The 16987-nt window shown below is 45.5% G+C and overlaps 1 protein-coding gene across 2 annotated transcripts in view; it reads right to left on the reverse strand.

Annotated features, from left to right (window-relative positions):
• ANTXR2 (ANTXR cell adhesion molecule 2) overlaps nucleotides 1-15484 on the reverse strand; it is a 208188-nt gene extending 192704 nt beyond the window's left edge. The window contains exons 1-3 of one of the 2 annotated variants that reach the window (XM_066574248.1): nucleotides 15324-15484; nucleotides 14907-15088; nucleotides 3780-3851 (exon numbers count right to left, since the gene is read on the reverse strand). In XM_066574248.1, coding sequence (XP_066430345.1) covers nucleotides 3780-3851; nucleotides 14907-15052 — 218 coding nt within the window. In that variant the 5' untranslated portion in view covers nucleotides 15053-15088; nucleotides 15324-15484. Of the gene's footprint in view, nucleotides 1-3779; nucleotides 3852-14906; nucleotides 15089-15268 lie in introns of both variants that reach the window. The other variant, XM_066574247.1, reaches the window with a different exon arrangement.
• Nucleotides 15485-16987: the final 1503 nt, after the last annotated feature.

A 16987-nucleotide genomic window follows, 5' to 3' on the forward strand; every position in this document is an offset into this window, starting at 1 on the left:
TCAGCACTTCCGGTTCTGTTTTAACAAAGAATGGGAACGGATGACGTTGGAGGGGCCGGGTGTTACCGGCTGTAATCTATGAAATGTATTGATAGATTTGCATCACTGTGCTATTGACCTACATGAAAATCAGTGGAATCACCAGCCCTGATGCTCCCCTTGTCCACTTATCTTCCCGGTGCTATGCCTAGATTGTCCTAGGCGGGCGGGAATTCAAAAGAAGCTTGTGTCTACGCGGGGGCATGGCCAGCGCTCTACATAGTTGGTTGCATGGTGAGTGCTCCAACAGGGAGAAGGCTGCTTTTTAGACTCCTGATCCTGCCATATTGCACCACTATGGGGGCCACATATCTACATACTTTTGGATCAACTTAGGGCTTATTCACAGGTATAAGCACATTTTATGCGTGCATTTGGGTCTTGATGGCTTACCCTGCCCAATTCAGAATAGTGGCTGAGTCATTTTCTTTGCATCACCAATGGCTTGAGCAGAAGGGGGGCGCCCTGTATTGTCTCTGCTTTCTGCAGATCTCCTTTAATCACAGTTGGTCTCTATGATATAGGTAGCCATACCTTTTTTCTTCCCCAGGGTATCTTGCCTATTATATTAGAAATGCCTATTGTACAAGTAGCCCTGACCCTGGACGATACGTATGTGCCCATGGGATGTGATCTTAGCTATCGGCTACCTTCTTACTCACTGAGCCACGTTAACATTCTGCCTCTTTCAATAGTTCTTATTTGAGGCAGATTACAGTCGCCCCGTTGGTGATATTGTTTAGGTGTGAATTGTTTGAAGAAGCATTGCAGATAAAAGGCTGCTTGTCTGGGAAATGCAGTATGTGTTGTCAGGATGTCATTTTTCGGAGATAGGACCTTGTCTCTTCACCCACTCCCCACTTTATAGTACTTGCTCCTTACCCCTCTTCTAAGCATCCTCTTAACTACAACTCTTAAAATCATTTTTGAAAGGGTTTTCCAGGCAGCGCTGGCTGTCAGTGTGAGGATTCAACAACGTTGGAGTTAAAGTCACAGCTCTGACCCCTTTGTAGTGGTCGGCGCTTGTAACTGCAGGCGCAGCTCTCATTAAAAACAATAGGATCCCATGCTGCAATTACAAACGTAGCTCCCAATGATTTCAATGAGAGCTGCGCCTGCAATTACGAGCACTGGCCGCTTCACAGGGGTTGGCGCAACGGTTTTCACTCCGACCCTGGTGTATCCTGGCACGGACAGACGGTGCTGCCACCGCACGGCATGGTCATATGCGTACGGCAGACAAAGACGCACTGCTTGAAATAGCTCATTTCCATTCATCTATTGAGTTCCTTTTGAAATTGTGCATATTGCGCTTACAATAGCACAACCCCATTGACTTCTATGGGATCTATGGTGCGCAGATACACAGAAAAGTACAGCATACTGCAAAGTTTTCTTGCACAACCAAAATGTGTAAATACACATGCAAATACGCCCGTCTGAAGGGGCTCTTAGTCACGTATCCCTTTCAGAAGAATGCTAATGTAAATGAAGCTCTACACCCCAGCTTTATACTAAAGGGCAGCATATGTTACAATGTTGCGGGTTCCTCTGTCATTCTATAAAGTGATATGGCCTGCAAATGCAAAGCATTCCTGGCTGCAATGGACATACAATTTTCCCTTTGTTCCACCAAAGCGGACTGACAGGCTTTTTTATTAGCGGCTCTGAAGCCCCAACTTCATCCCAAATGCAGCTGTCCCGTCTGACCACCCTTTGTCCGTACTCTGGTCTTATGGCCATGGCAGAGGGAAAGAGGGAAATATTGTACATTCATTTGTACAGCTCTAGAATTACACAGCTGTGCAGGAATGCTGTTTACTGGGCGCTGGTCACACCGGGGGTCATGGAGGGATTTCCTCACTAAAGGGTTTTTAAAAAAAAAAAAAAAAAAGAACTCAGAAAATAAGCAACCTGAGGAATTACCCTTCATGACAAGGGGATCACACTTAGATTTGCTCTTAGTTGTTCCAAGAAATTAAAAAACAAACAAAAAAAGTTGCATGGAGAACTTGAAATATTTGGAGAGAAGTAGATTGTGCAAGAGCTTAAAACAACAACCGCAAATATTTATCCTCCAGATACAAACTATATCACAGCAGCAACTTATGGTGATAGGAAACAACTAGATTTTTCCATGTAAATGGGAATTTTAAGAAAAAGTGGTGACGGTTAACATTTTTTTTTCAGTGACTCTATTGGACGTGATGTGGGATGATCGAGTCATATTTCTAATAAGTGATTTAGCATCAGGCTGACCCTCATAGGCACTTGAGAGATGAGTTAAAGAGGTTTTCCGCACTATCTCTATTGGTAATTGTAGACGCAGCTCTCATTAATTTTACGGGAGCTAAACCTGCAATTACCAGCACTGACCACTAAACAACACTCGGAGCTATCTGCTTCCGCTCTGTACACTGTGTTGTGGAGCTGGCAGTGGGTGGCTAAGCAGCTGATAGAGTAGGGTGTGACGTACTTCAGCTGATGAGCTGGGGTACGCTGCTCAGGACCCTGGCTTGATCAGCTGGGGAACGTTGCTCAGGAACCTGGACTATCAGCTGTTCAGCCACCCACTGTTAGCTCCACAACACAGTATACAGAGCATCAACAGATAGCTCTGAGTGCTGTTTAGTGGTCAGTGCTGGTAATTGCAGAGGCAGCTCCCTTTAAATTAAGCGGAGTTAAGCCTGCAATTACCAGCGCCAGCCACTAAACAGGGAACAGAGCTACATGCTTCCTCTCACCACTCTGTGTTTTCATGCTGACAGTGGGCAGCAGTGGGGTCTCCAGTGATGGACCTGAGCCGATCAAATATTGATGACCTATCCTAAGGATATAGATCCAAAATTGGAAAAAGGGTGGAGCAAAACCCATATAGTAAGAGTGGCCCTAACAGGAGGCAAGGGCCATATAGATTTAAAGTGTGCAAGATATTATGGAGGTGCTGCTGACCAAATACTGATCCATATACAGGGGCATGGGTGAAGGAAAGAATACAAAAAAACAACTGGTGTCTCGGCACAACGCTCCAAGAACAATCAAGTACTTAGAACGATTAAGTTCAATCTTCTCCTTTATTCGGTAATGTAAACAACCAGTATTGGAAATCTAACGTTTGTGCATCTGTTCAGACGACACAGGCCCCTGCATATCCACCAAGGCCGCAATGTCGTTGCCTCCGCTTCCGTCCCCATCGCCGGCTCACCTCCTCTCTCCTTTCTTCCGGCTGTTTGCAATGGGAAGGGGTGGGGCGGGGGCAGAGCCGTCCCGCCCCCTCCCATTGCAAACAGCCGTAATGGGGAGGGGAGGGGGGAGGAAGAGAGAAGGATGAGGGAGTTTAGCAGTCACGCTGCTAAACTCACTCCCACCTCCCTTCTCTGCCCGCTGTCATTGGCTCCCATAGGAGCCTATGCAGCGGCCGGCGTATTCCGGGCACAAAGATAGTTCCAGGACTATCTTTGCTGCCCTGTATAAAAGCCCTCAGCGCTATATTTGCTGGCTGGGTGCTTTTATGCCATATGAATACGCCTGTGTGATCTGATGCATTGGAATTCAATGCATCAGATCGTAGCGTATATCTGCCGGTCGTGAAAACGGCGACCAATATATGCTTGTGTGAATAATCCCCAAGTGTTTAATTGCTCCTGGAGCGTTGTGCCGAGCCGCTAGTTGATTTTTTGTACTCCTCCTATCATAAGGATAAGACAATCTCATAACAAATAAGAAAAACTTGGGTTTACCTTACAAATCTCTCTGTGAGCGTCTCCACAAAGCTGTAGATCTCTTTCCAGTTGTGTGCCACACTCCCCGACCTTGAAAGAATAAATAGAAGTGAGTGAATCCAGATGACAGACTGCTTTGTATCGAGTTCCTATATGTGACAGATACTTTTTGAAAGAGTTTTCCCACAATTCCAAGTCTATCACCAGAATATCCAAGAAGATGAAAATGGGTAAAGTATTAGTATTAAGAAACATCTAGTTAGTTCATGAGATCCACTCCTTAATGTAATGGCTATGGCCATCTCTTGCGTCCAGTTCTGGTATGCAACTATGCATAGATGAACCAAAATGTATTCTGCAGCTTGTAGCAAGTGGTGCATGCAGAGTGAGAACTTCAGTATCATCTGCATCTTCTATTGGCTCCTGTCCACGGGCAATCTGGCATTGCGTTACTCGCGGTGATAATCCTATGGAAAGCGCAACCCCCTGTCCACAAGCAGAGAATCATAGCGATTCTCCGCTCACGGGACTCAAATCGCAGCATGCTGGTGAGCAAGATAAAGAAATAGATGTCTGGTGAGCAAGATAAAGAAATAGATGGTGCAAACCCAGATCGGTGCCCAAAGCAGAAGGTTTAAAGGGTTTTTCCACTACTTATAATTGCTCCACAACCACTCTGTCTACCTGGTTGCTGCTGACCAGGACATGTGACTGCAGCAGCCAATTACTGGCTATAGAAGGTCACTATAGTGTCTAGTGATTGGCTGAAGCAGTTGTAGTGGCCCAATACATACCTTCCTGGCCCCCTCCATAATCTAATACATGTATGTCTTATATAGATGCTCTGTGAAAAGCTGTCTTGTCATTCTGTTATGTGTTGCACAGCTGCAGCAAATGATGGGATAATGTCTGCAAAGTGTGAGCTGACTGTCTGCAAATGTAGCAATACATGTCCTGTCACATGGTATGAGAGAGGCTATAAATGTGAGTGGTTGAGAGCGGGAGGGGGTTCCATGTCTTCTGGAGTCATAGTCAGGAGGTCCAACTGCATGGGGGCACCTTCAGCCCTTGTGTAGTGAAGCATGGAAGTAGAAGAGAGGTTTCCCAGTTTGGATGTACATGTGAGGAGAAAGGAGTGAGCCCCACTAAAGCACAGTGAGATCAACCATGTGCAGAGGTATGGTCTAAGTCTATGTTTTCCTACACGGCCATCTGAAGTTTGGATCCCTGCGCAGAGGTACACCCTTTTGTCTGTCACGCACAGTTGATCTGAAGTCTTTATCGCCTTGTGGAGGTACTACTGGTCAAGTCCGATAATTTTTCCTGCACTGTCATTGCTCCCAATTGTGCATTGTGTATTTCTGCAGTTACATTAAGTAAAGTTATTCCAGGCCCTGGCCGTTCCCAGGGTCCTGAGGTACTCTTAACACTGTCTGTGGCTCAATTATTTCCCCGCTGATGTTCATGCCGGTGGGTGCTTGAACGGTGGCGTCCCCCTTGACAACCTCATCACCTGTCCTACTGTTTATTGGGCATCCCCATGCCAGGGGTGTCCGGAAGAGGCCCAGCGCTGCCCTGGCCTTGGCTAGGTGCGTCCCTCCGGGGGGGAGCAAGGTAAGTGCCACCAGGACAAGCCAGCATCTTGCCCTCCCAGCTCCTCAGCGTAAGCCATGTGTCAGGGGTCACCCTATGGGATGCTGCACAGTCACAGGTGCAGAGTCGTTTAAGTCAAGGGAAAAGCCCTTTAAGTAGAAATGGAATGGAGGTGCGGGCAACCAAATTGGGGATGGTGAATGGTCTTTTTTAATAGAGTACCAGTAATAAAACCAACTTCAAGGCAGAGGGCTCTTCATTAGTTAAGTTGGGAGACAGACAGCATAACACTGCTTAAGGGCCATGGGCAATTATTCAGGTACCAATAAGGCCGGCTTCACACGGGTGATAAAATCGTGCGCGATTTGTGTGTTGCGATACATATATGAACCCCATTCTTTTGACCTGGCAGAGTTTCTCCCATTGCTTTCAATGTGGTTGTCGATTCTGCCACCAGCCCTATTGAAAACAATGGGTGCTGCGATGCGAGAACACGCTCCAAGATAGAACATGCCGTGATTTACTTCCCGTATAGCATATCAGTGCCATGCGGGAAAACATCGCTCATGTGTATGACCCCATTCAAAGGAATGGGGTTCATATTTGTGCGTTTTTAGTCCCATGTGAAACTGGCCTACGGGAGCTAAAACTCTTGAGTGCCGCTTTGTGAGAGCAGATGGGCTTTCATGGTGACACTTCTGCAATGTCCCCTATGAGAAAAATGAAAGCATCAGGACAAGATACGGTACTGGAATTGGTAGTTGTGCATTGGTGTTACACAGTTACGTGGGTACAACCTGCAGATGTGCAAAAATACACAAAATGCAGAGATACCAGGTATGAAGATAAGGCAGAGGAGTGATGCTGCATGAATGGTGTTACAGATTCTATCAAGTTACAGAATAGAATGGATATTTGATGGAACAGCTTTGAATATGATTACATCAGGCCAGGGGCGTAACTAAAGGCTTAGGGGCCCTGATGTAAAAGTTGAGCTGGGCCCCCACCCTCTATCTGTACCCGTACCCATACCTAAACCATGCTGCACAGAGACATAACTTGAAGCTTCTGAGCCCCAATGCAAAACCTGTAACAGGGCCCCCAACTATAATGCTTTATTCATAGTACTGGGGACCCTATATGGAGAAGAGAGGCCTTATGGGCCCCCTAAGGCTCCTGGGCCCGGGTGCAACCGCATCCCCTGCACCCTCTATAGTTACGCCCCTGCATTAGGCCGCTCTCACATGAGCATTTTGTACAGCGTTTAGCACTGAAACGCAGTTTACGTTTGAAACGCCTGAAACGCGGTAAAACACCCCCATTGATTTCTGTTCTATTTTAGTGTATATCAGCGAATTGTAACGCATCTCGTCCCCCATTAGGGACGCCGAAGTTCTACTCACTTTTTCATACACAAAATGTATTCGTGCCTCCAAGAAAATCGTACCGCTACAAAAAGTTGGTCTGAGTGGAGTGAACTTTGGTCGCTCTTTATGGAGAAGGACCGCACACGCTCTCCCTGTTCTCAGGCTGAATACAACAGCGATCTAAAGCCCCTCATTCACAACAACAATGGGGGTCCCAACTAATGTACCTTATAAAGTGCGCGACTGACAAGTCACAAGATTTAAAAGGAAAAGGGTTGTAATCCACCAATCACCTTTTAGAAAAAGAGCTGCTTCATGCAACATATTAGCGCTACGTACGATATTTTTTACGTGTATTTTACTATATAATTTGCGCACGCAGGGAACGTTATTTTGCATGCAGTAGACAGACATCCGCATCCGTTTCTGGTCGCCGGTTTTATACGCTGTGTGCCCTATCGTTTGCCGAAAGACGCAGTGAGCTCCCATAGACTTCTATGGAAGCTGGAAAAAACGGGAGGAGGAGGGAGTTACCTGCGTACAACACTGGGAAAAGAAGAGAGCTGGCCCGAAATAATCATTATTGGTCATTCCAAGCATTTTACAGCAATCGCTGGTTTTCATCGCTTTTACATATTTTTTTGCCCTGTGTGAATGGCTGGAAATACGCGAATAAAGATCTGGACTCCATCGCGTCAAATCTTCATTCATGCGATTATACGAAGCTGACGGGAGAATGTAAAAACGCATATGGTCATGTGAAGGAGGTCTTACTGTGAGCAGTGGGGACCGCCCACTTGACACATTACGGATGTCAAGAATCGCAGCTGTGAAAAGTCTGTCTGGGTGGAGGAAGGAGAGTATAAAAAAAACACCCACCGGGTCAGAGTCAATGAGGCCATGGCTGCAGAACCATGGCTGCTCTGCGGCAGGTCCAATCTCATGACAGGTACCCTTTAGGTTGGGCATAGGCCGCCTGTACAAAGCCCGGTTGGATCCCGCAGTGGAGTTCAACCGGGCGCCCAGCCAGTCAGTGACCCCTGTTTACCTGCCGATGTCTTCTCTCCTGCGCTGTGGATGCGTTGGCCGGTGTGCCAGCACACGAGCAGTACAGATGACGCCGCGCTATCGCTAGGCGATAATTGCGGAATGGCTGTGGGCCAGATGGCTTCCATTGGCTTTAATGGAAGCCATCCTTGCGGAGCTTGCACAAAATCACAGCATGCTGCAATTTCTTCTCAGTGAGCGTAAAATTGCTCGTGGACATGAAATCGCATATTGCCATAGCATGCTATGGGCTGAATTTGCTGCAGAATCAGAAGGCGGACGCCTGCTCAGGATTTCGCGATGCAAATCCGCCCGTGTGCAGCCAGCCATGGTCTCATATTTTTATACATGCCTTTTTCTGAATACCCATTTCCAAACTGCCCAAGTAATTACAAAAAAACTGCCAAAAAAGTATTTGGAGCAAATTCTTCAGTGACCAATTCTAGCAGATTTTGCTTAGTAAATCTCACACCATTCTGTGTCGGAAATGTTTCCCGCACTGGAACCTTCGTCAGCTTCACTGAAGCTAAACCGTTTCCCGCTGAAGACGTCATCTCCCAAGTAACAAACAATGTGGAAATCATCCAGAAATGACTAGAACATTAATAAGGAGTTTGGGTCTTTGTTGATCGATGTGCAATATGTTCTGTAAAGTCTCAGCAGCAACTAATGAGATTCCGAACGGTTGGAATTCCGATGCTGCAACAATGTTGCTACTTTGTAATGCACAGAAGAAAGAAGTAAAGTTCTAGATTTGTGTGGGCGGAAAATGTAAACATCTCTCCCAGTGCGGCGCTCTACACACGTGGCGGTCTCCAGGGTTATGCTTCGCCACTTAGTGATCATGTCATGTGACATGCAGCGAGTCTCCGGCCAAGATTGCTGAAGAGCAGATTCAAGATACTGTGGAGTTTGATGAGTGCTGGCCAGAGGCACCAACTTAGTCACATCTGTATATTGCTGTTACTATTAAAACCGGTTTAGCAGAACTGACTGGAATGAAAGCAGTTGCTGCACATCCAGCGCAACAGTAATTGCTGGCAAACAGAAAAAAAGTGACTCAGAGTTGATCTATATCCATGTCCTCTATTAGGTGAAAGGCCATAAGCACACCGAAGACCGAGCCAAAATGGCCAGCTCACTGCATTGCAAAGTGAGTAGTAACAAATCATAGCAAGTCAACTCTCAGGATTCTGCGGTCACTACCGGGTATAAAAAAAAAACAAAAAAACAAACAGGCAATATATATATATACACACACACACACACACACTGTATATATATATGTGTTTTTATATTATTTATCTATATTATCATTTTGCCTAAAAGAAACATTGAAAACAAAAACGTTAAGAATAATTAAAGAGTTGTCCTAATGAAAGATATTTATGACATATTCTTAAGATACGGCACAAATGTCTGATAGATGGAGACCCCAAAAATGGGAATCACGAAGCAGCTTTACCATTGAACTATGGTAAATCCGGGCCATGTGCTGCCCATGTGCTACACCAATAGCCCAGAGCTCAATGAGTGTCTATGAGGCTATTCACAATATTTTACATGGTGGTCCATCCTAATACCTTCTGATTAAAGGTTCCTTCTGTGGGGCACATTTGTGTACACATTACACTGGGTTTATTCCTGTTTCTGTATATTTCGAGGCAAAAAAACAAAAAACACTTTTCCATCAGTTTCATTTAAATGAATGGAGTGCTGATTGCTCATGCTCGGCTGGTGCTTCATTCATACTGACATCACTGCGGTGGGAGAGCGGGACACAGGAATCACGTTATCAAGATTGGAAAGGGTTTCAGCGGTAAGACCCCCCAGTGATCAGCAAGTTATCCCCTATCTTGTGGATGGGGATTACTTGCAATTGTGGTACAACTAGACATGAGCGAGTATACTCGCTAAGGCACATTACTCGAGCGAGTAGTGCCTTAGCCGAGTATCTCCCCGCTCATCTCTAAAGATTCGGGGGGCGAGGAGCGTCGGGGGAGAGCGGGGAGGAACAGAGGGGAGATCTCTCTCTCCCCCCGCCCCTCCTGCTCCCTACCGCAACTCACCTGTCACCGGCGCCGCCCCCCGAATCTTTAGAGACAAACGGGGAGATACTCGGCTAAGGCACTACTTGCTCGAGTAATGTGCCTTAGCGAGTATACTCGCTCATCTCTAGGTACAACCCCTTTAATCACCAATAGCCACAACTTTAAACATGCCTTAACAGGATTAGGGAATGAGATATGGAGGCCTATCACATTCCTTAATCGAACTGTTCTCTGTTTAGCCCTCTTATAATTCTCCCTCTGAACCGGCCCCCCTTCCCTCCGACAGCATCCCCAACAATGTATTCCCCCTAGTGCACTATGCATTATTATCATTGAAAGGGTTTTCAGACATTGGTGGCAATGAAGAGGATTAAATGAAATAAAACCACACATACTGCTCCGCTGCTACTGCTGGTTGCCGCTTCGGTCTGGGTTTACATTGGTTGCAGCGGAGGCGTAGTACTTTACCTACATGGCGGCTGTGGGCAATATGAGGTCATTGATGATCTCCCATAAACCTGCATCAGGGCTTTAACATTAGAAGCCAACATGACAGGTTTATGGGACCTCACCAGGCCTTCTGGCCAATTGATGTCACCTGTCAAATGCAACAGACGCGGACCGCCAAAATGGTGGTCTGGAGCTGCTGTGAGTATATTTCTTTTATATAGTTTTGAGCATGGGGAGCCCAAACTGTATAAAAGAAAAAAACGGGAAAACCCCTCTGAGGCCCATAACACAGAAAAGTGTCTTGCCCCGACCACATGTCTACTGACAAGAACTTACAGTATTGTAGATCCCTTTCAGGTCAGTAGACATGTGGGTGAAATGTGATGCTGTGAATTTCGGTTAATAGATCTGCGGTTGGTCCGGGGCGCTCTTATGTAATATGGTGCAAAAATGCACTTATAATACACTTGTGTGAATCTGGACATCAGCTGCTTTCACACCTGCGTTAGACCAGGCTTACACAAGCATATCGGTACAGCGTATTCGAAACGCGAACAACGCTGAACCAATCTTTCGTAAGCGGCCACGTTGACACTCACACAACTTGTGCGAGATACTCATGCAAGATAAATTGCAGCATGTTCCTTCTTGGCACGTATTACACATGCATAACTGCTTTCCTTGGAGAGAGACAACGCCATCCCCTGACCCACTCACCCCCTAGGTGTCCCTACACACTTTTTGGGTGCTCTCCTTAAGGAGCCATGACACCCCTCCTGACACACATCATAGGCCTCTCGCAAACTAAGCCAGAAGCCTGCTGCACACTGATGATGGGCAATCCCCCCAAAACAGTGGTCTGTGTATGGATTTCTGGCTTGGTTTCCTATTCCCAATAATTGTTAAGAATTGTTATAAAGTCATTTTCATTTGAAGGGTTTCTGCCATCCAATAGGTGGCGCTGCAAACGTATTTTCCCATCTTCCTTATTTGCATAAATTACCCAGAGGAGCTAGCACGGCCTTATAAGTCTCCTTACTCACCTTTTAGGTGTCCCACACCTCTTTTGGGTGCTCTCCTTGGAGAGAGACTATGCCATTTCCCGACCCACTCACAGCCTAGGTGTCTCCACACTCTTTTTGGGTGCTCTCCTTAAGGAGACATGACACCCCCGACCCACATACATACCGTAGTACATGGTTATGGGAGGCATGCAGCCAGTATGCAAGGTCATTGTGCATCGATCTTGTAGCCTGCGCGCTTCCAGAGTACGCTCATGTGAGCCCGGCCTTAGGACTCAGTCCAGAGTTTCCGTCTCTCTGCTTTGTTTTTAGAGGAGAGAAATAAAAAAAAAATCTCCATTTTTCCCCATTGATTTCATGCACCATGTAGCCACTCTCACACACAATGCTTTTTACAGCGTTTACCGCAGCATTTTAAACACAGCGGTAAATGCTGTACAGCGCCTCCATTGGTTTTAATGGGGCTTTACAGACTGTCTGCTCAATATTTGTGCGTTTAAGTATTTTTTAACGCACCTCATTACCCATTACAATGATGGGGTTTGGTAAAATACACTGTCTGACGCTGTACAGTGGATTAGAAAACGGCGCTCGAAACGAGAGGTCTAAGGTCAAAACCAGGAGCCGGTCCAAAATATGGTAGAAATGCAGATCTTTCCATTATACTTCCTCTCTGTACATTTCATTCCTGGCTTTCACTTGCAAAATACTGATGTGTGAAGACAGCATAAAAAAGACAAAGGTTTTATGGAAGGGATGCCTTTATTGGCGAACTAGAAAAACTATTTTTTTTGTAAAGATATCTTCTATTAAACTTTTGCCTTTTTTATACGAGAGTATTTTACATCACACATCTATATCTGCTAGTTAACAAGGGGTTAATAGATACCAAAGCAAAGGATAGCTCCACTCCCACCTTACTTTAATAGGCCTCCATGGAGTATTGCCTTGGACAGTGTGCAGAAGAATGTGTAATAGGTCAGCACAGCAGCTACATTAAGACCTAAAGCCTCATTCACAAGAGCGAGCGTATGCGAATGTACACTTGCCGCACGCGGATGAAAATCGCAGAGGTAAGCAATAGCCGCAATCTAATTAAAAAATTAACTAGTGTTTTCTCGTCCATTCACACAAGCATATCGCTGCAGCGCAGAATTCTGGTAGGCAGAATGGCCGCTATTAGCTTTAACCCTTTGCAATCCAATTTTGGATTCAGGGTTTCCTAGGGGGCTTTCTCTTTCTGCCATTCTACAGTGGCGCCATCTGCTGGCTAGAGCCAGTACTGTGGTATGGGACATGCTGGAGAGGCCCCAGACAACAGAGTGGCCAGTATTCTACAGTAAGAATACCCTGCCGGACGTCCTTTCACATCGGAGCTGTACAGCCTTCAATCAGAATGTCTTCAGACGTCAGATAGTGGATTGGAAAGGGTTAAACTACTATGGGTTCCCATGCCGGCCAGAAGCCTGACAAAGGTCTCCTTGTCTACCATGTAACTCAGTCTATTAGGCACTCCCTTCAGCAGAATCTAACATGCTGCTGTCATAGGCTTAGTAGACTGCACTATATAAGTAATGCAGTGTACTATCCTAGCGATTGAAAGATTGAATCTTCAGGTCTCCTTGAGGAACTGAAAAATAGTGTCAAAAAAGTTCAATAAAGTTTAATCTAAAGAAAAAAAATCTAATTTAAAAAAATATGGCCTAAGCGACTTTACATGTGCATTTGCACAATGGGCTTTGCGTTTTTGCGTAACTGTGTGCGTGTTTTACTGTACTTTTAGCACGTGCAAAAGCATCATGCAAGTATGTTACCATTCAATGAAATGGACAATTAAGTTAAGGGCAACATGCTTGCCTGAAACATGTAAGCCGGCACACGCTCTCTGCTCCTTCATATCTGTAAAGACTGAGAGCTTTTTACCCAACGCTGGACTTTCTCCGTTTTACTATGAATTAAGTTAATTAGTTTAATATGTGCTATTTTTGTGTGCAAATGCGCAGTGAAGTAGAGCATGCTGCGTATGATTTTGTGCGAACGGAATGCGCGCACAAAATACGCTTATGCTAATGAACTTATTGAAATCAATGGGTTCTATTCACGCATATATGGCCCGTTTTTATGGCCGACCGATATACGCGACCATCTGAGGCATTGGTTTCCAACGCATTCTTTCACACGGGCGAATATACGACGCCTAAAAATGTTGCACCGCCAAGGATGGAACATACGTGACTGTAATACGCGCCGACGCATATATGGTGGGTAAAAAGATCTTTTGACCAATATACGGCAGCGGATCCCATAGACTCTAATGGGAGTTGGGAAAAGAGAGGGGGGCATTTAAGCAGCATCCCACTCTGTGAAAATCCTACAGGTGCCTCTATTGAGGCATTTGAAGGCATCCTGAGGATTTATGGCGAGCGAGGGTTTTCCAAACTGCAACGTATTTTTTCACTAAAAACGTCTCTCCTGGTCATGTGAATGGGCGAGAAAACACTGGCCATGATTGCGGAAAAACGTCCGTTCATGCAATTTCACAGCACGGCCGATAAAACGCAAAAACGCATACAGTCATGTGAAAACCCCCCAAATAGATACCACCCCCAGCACATAATAGGTATTACTGCCTTCATAACCACCCAGACAATTAACATTTTTTGTTAGTTATCTCGCTTGGTGAACCCCGTTAAAATAATTTTTAAAAGTAAAGCCAGAATTACTATTTTCCTTTTGTTCGCCTCCCAAAAAATGTAATGAAAAGTAATCCAGAAGTCAAATGTACCTCAAAGTGTATCAATGGAAACTACAACTCTTACCGCAAAGAACAAGACCTCAGAAAGTTCTGTTCATGTAGAAATGAGAAAAAGTATTTAAAAAATAAAAAAAATCTCTATAATCCCGTTATTGCAGTAATCATGCTGATCCGGACAAGAAAGTTATGATTTTCTGGATGTTTTTGCCGTCTCCCCACAAAAACTGTAATAAAAGTTCTACAACACATTATATACACCCCAGAGTGCGGCCACTAAAAAATACAACTCGTCCCACTAAAAACAAGCCCTCATGCGGCTATGTCAATGGGTATGGCTCTTGCAAATCAATGCTGAAAATGGTTTGTCCCTTAGGGCATAAAATAGGCTCCTCACTAAGGGTTAAAGTGTGAGTGTGTCCAGGATGTGTGAAGTTACAATAGGTGTTAACATCTTTATTACTGAAACCAACAGATATTCATCAACCCCTCTCATTTAACTCCTACTTGTCTGCAGTTATTCTTTAAGTCCCCATGCATCATTTAAATCTTTCACTTCCTCCCTGTTAGTTGTGAGTGTTTCCACAGTGACATAACAACTCTTCCTCCACTAGATACAAAATAACACAATGATAAATATTTACACTAGTGCTGCAACAATGTTACTTTTAGCCCTGGTATACTAGATAATGTGTATACAGGACACTCCAGTCCTGCTGTATGATGCAGAGGGATGGCTGTACAGGCCAATATCACACATCTGTCTGACCTGCCATGCTCTCCTGGGACCAGCACAATGAGATCAGAACAGGGAGGATGCTATCAGCTTATTAACCCACTCATAACCAAACCCTTATACTTACTTGTCCAGGACGAAGTAGAGGTCGAAGGCTCCTTGACATGAAGGTTCCTCAGCCTCAGCCAGTGGGGGAACACATGACAGCTGGAGAATCAGTCCTGCCAGTAGTATCCAGTGCCCAGAAAGATGCCCAGTCTTGCTGCACTTCATCTTGCCTTGTACTCTCAGGGTGGGGATCCTTTCTTACTATGAAGATGAATGCACACACAGCCTCAGGCACAGTCCTATGACTTCTTCCTCTTATGAGCTGCACATCTCTCTACTATATACTCAGTGTCTCATGCTTCCTATTCTCTGTGCACACTACATACACAGAGTATGGTGTTCTCCCCACCCTCCTCACCCTTCTCTCTTTGCAATGTTTACCTTTGGATCTCCAGACTATAACAGCTGCCAGTCCCTCTGTGTGTTCCCTACTTACAATCCTTTGCAGGCTGACACACAAGTTTGGGATCAGCTCTCAGTAGTTTGCGGTTACTTGGAGTCTCCTTGTCCCTCGTCTTTCACCCTTATATAGAAAACGGCACAAGCAATCTGGTTCTTGCCCCCCTGATGTGGGATGTGACTGAGCATGCCTGGGAGGGTGGAGATTATAATGTCAGTCTGCAGCCAGCACTATTACTAACTCTTCAAAGTTTGCTCCAAGGTCTGTTAAACGTCTCAGCTGGAAGTAGAGTACAGAACACCTCCTCACACTGGAAGGGAACTTTTATTCGAGTCATACAAAACTGTCATTACATTGAATGGCCCTGTGCTACTCTGTTTATTATACACTCCTTGTCAAAAACGAATCCCTCCCCTAGAAGTTGTCGGAATGGAATGAAACTTTCTCTGTGTGATTGTAACGTTGATATAAGGAAGTGATTACAAAATCCCAGCAAAAGGATCACTTAATGCAGAAAGTTGATCCCCTGAAGAGAGGCTCTTCGGATCCTGTTATACTGCCTCTAGCTTGGATAGAATATGTGATATGGGGGCATGGAGGCTCTAGTACCCTGTTGTACCACCTCTAGCTTGGATAGAAGATGTGATATGGGGGCATGGAGGCTCTAGTACCCTGTTGTACCACCTCTAGCTTGGATACAAGATGTGATATAGGCGGGCATGGAGGCTCTAGTACCCTGTTGTACCACCTCTAGCTTGGATACAAGATGTGATACAGGCAGGCATGGAGGCTCTAGTACCCTGTTGTACCACCTCTAGCTTGGATACAAGATGTGATACAGGTAGGCATGGAGGCTCTAGTACCTTGTTGTACTGTCTCTAGCTTGAATACAAGATGTGATACAGGTGGCATGGAGGCTCTAGTACCCTGTTGTACCGCCTCAAGCTTGGATACAAGATGTTATACAGGTGGGCATGGAGGCTCTAGTACCTTGTTGTACTGCCTCTAGCTTGAATACAAGATGTGATACAGGTGGGCATGGAGACTCTAGTACCCTGCTGTACCACCTCTAGCTTGGATACAAGATGTGATACAGGCAGGTATGGGGCTCTAGTACCCTGTTGTACCGCCTCTAGCTTGGATACAAGATGTGATACAGGTGGGCATGGAGGCTCTAGTACCTTGTTGTACTGCCTCTAGCTTGAATACAAGATGTGATACAGGTGGCATGGAGGCTCTAGTACCCTGTTGTACCGCCTCTAGCTTGGATACAAGATGTGATACAGGTGGGCATGGAGGCTCTAGTACCTTGTTGTACTGCCTCTAGCTTGAATACAAGATGTGATACAGGTGGCATGGAGGCTCTAGTACCTTGTTGTACTGCCTCTAGCTTGAATACAAGATGTGATACAGGTGGCATGGAGGCTCTAGTACCCTGCTGTACCGCCTCTATCTTTGATACAAGATGTGATATTGGGGCATGGAATATACAGATTCCAAATGGTATGCTGTAGCATATCGTTCCACATTTGCTGTAACTGAACCTCTAGATCGTGCAAACTCATAGGCTGTTGAAGTTAGTGACCCAAATGGTCCCGTACATGTTCTATTGGTGATGAATCTGGTGATCGAGCAGCCAGGGAAGTGTGACAATGTTGTGGAGACATTTCTGCGGCATCCGCCGAGCATTATCCTGCTGG

The sequence above is a fragment of the Eleutherodactylus coqui genome, chromosome 7, assembly GCF_035609145.1.
Source record: "Eleutherodactylus coqui strain aEleCoq1 chromosome 7, aEleCoq1.hap1, whole genome shotgun sequence".
In the NCBI taxonomy this organism is placed as follows: Eukaryota; Metazoa; Chordata; class Amphibia; order Anura; family Eleutherodactylidae; genus Eleutherodactylus; species Eleutherodactylus coqui.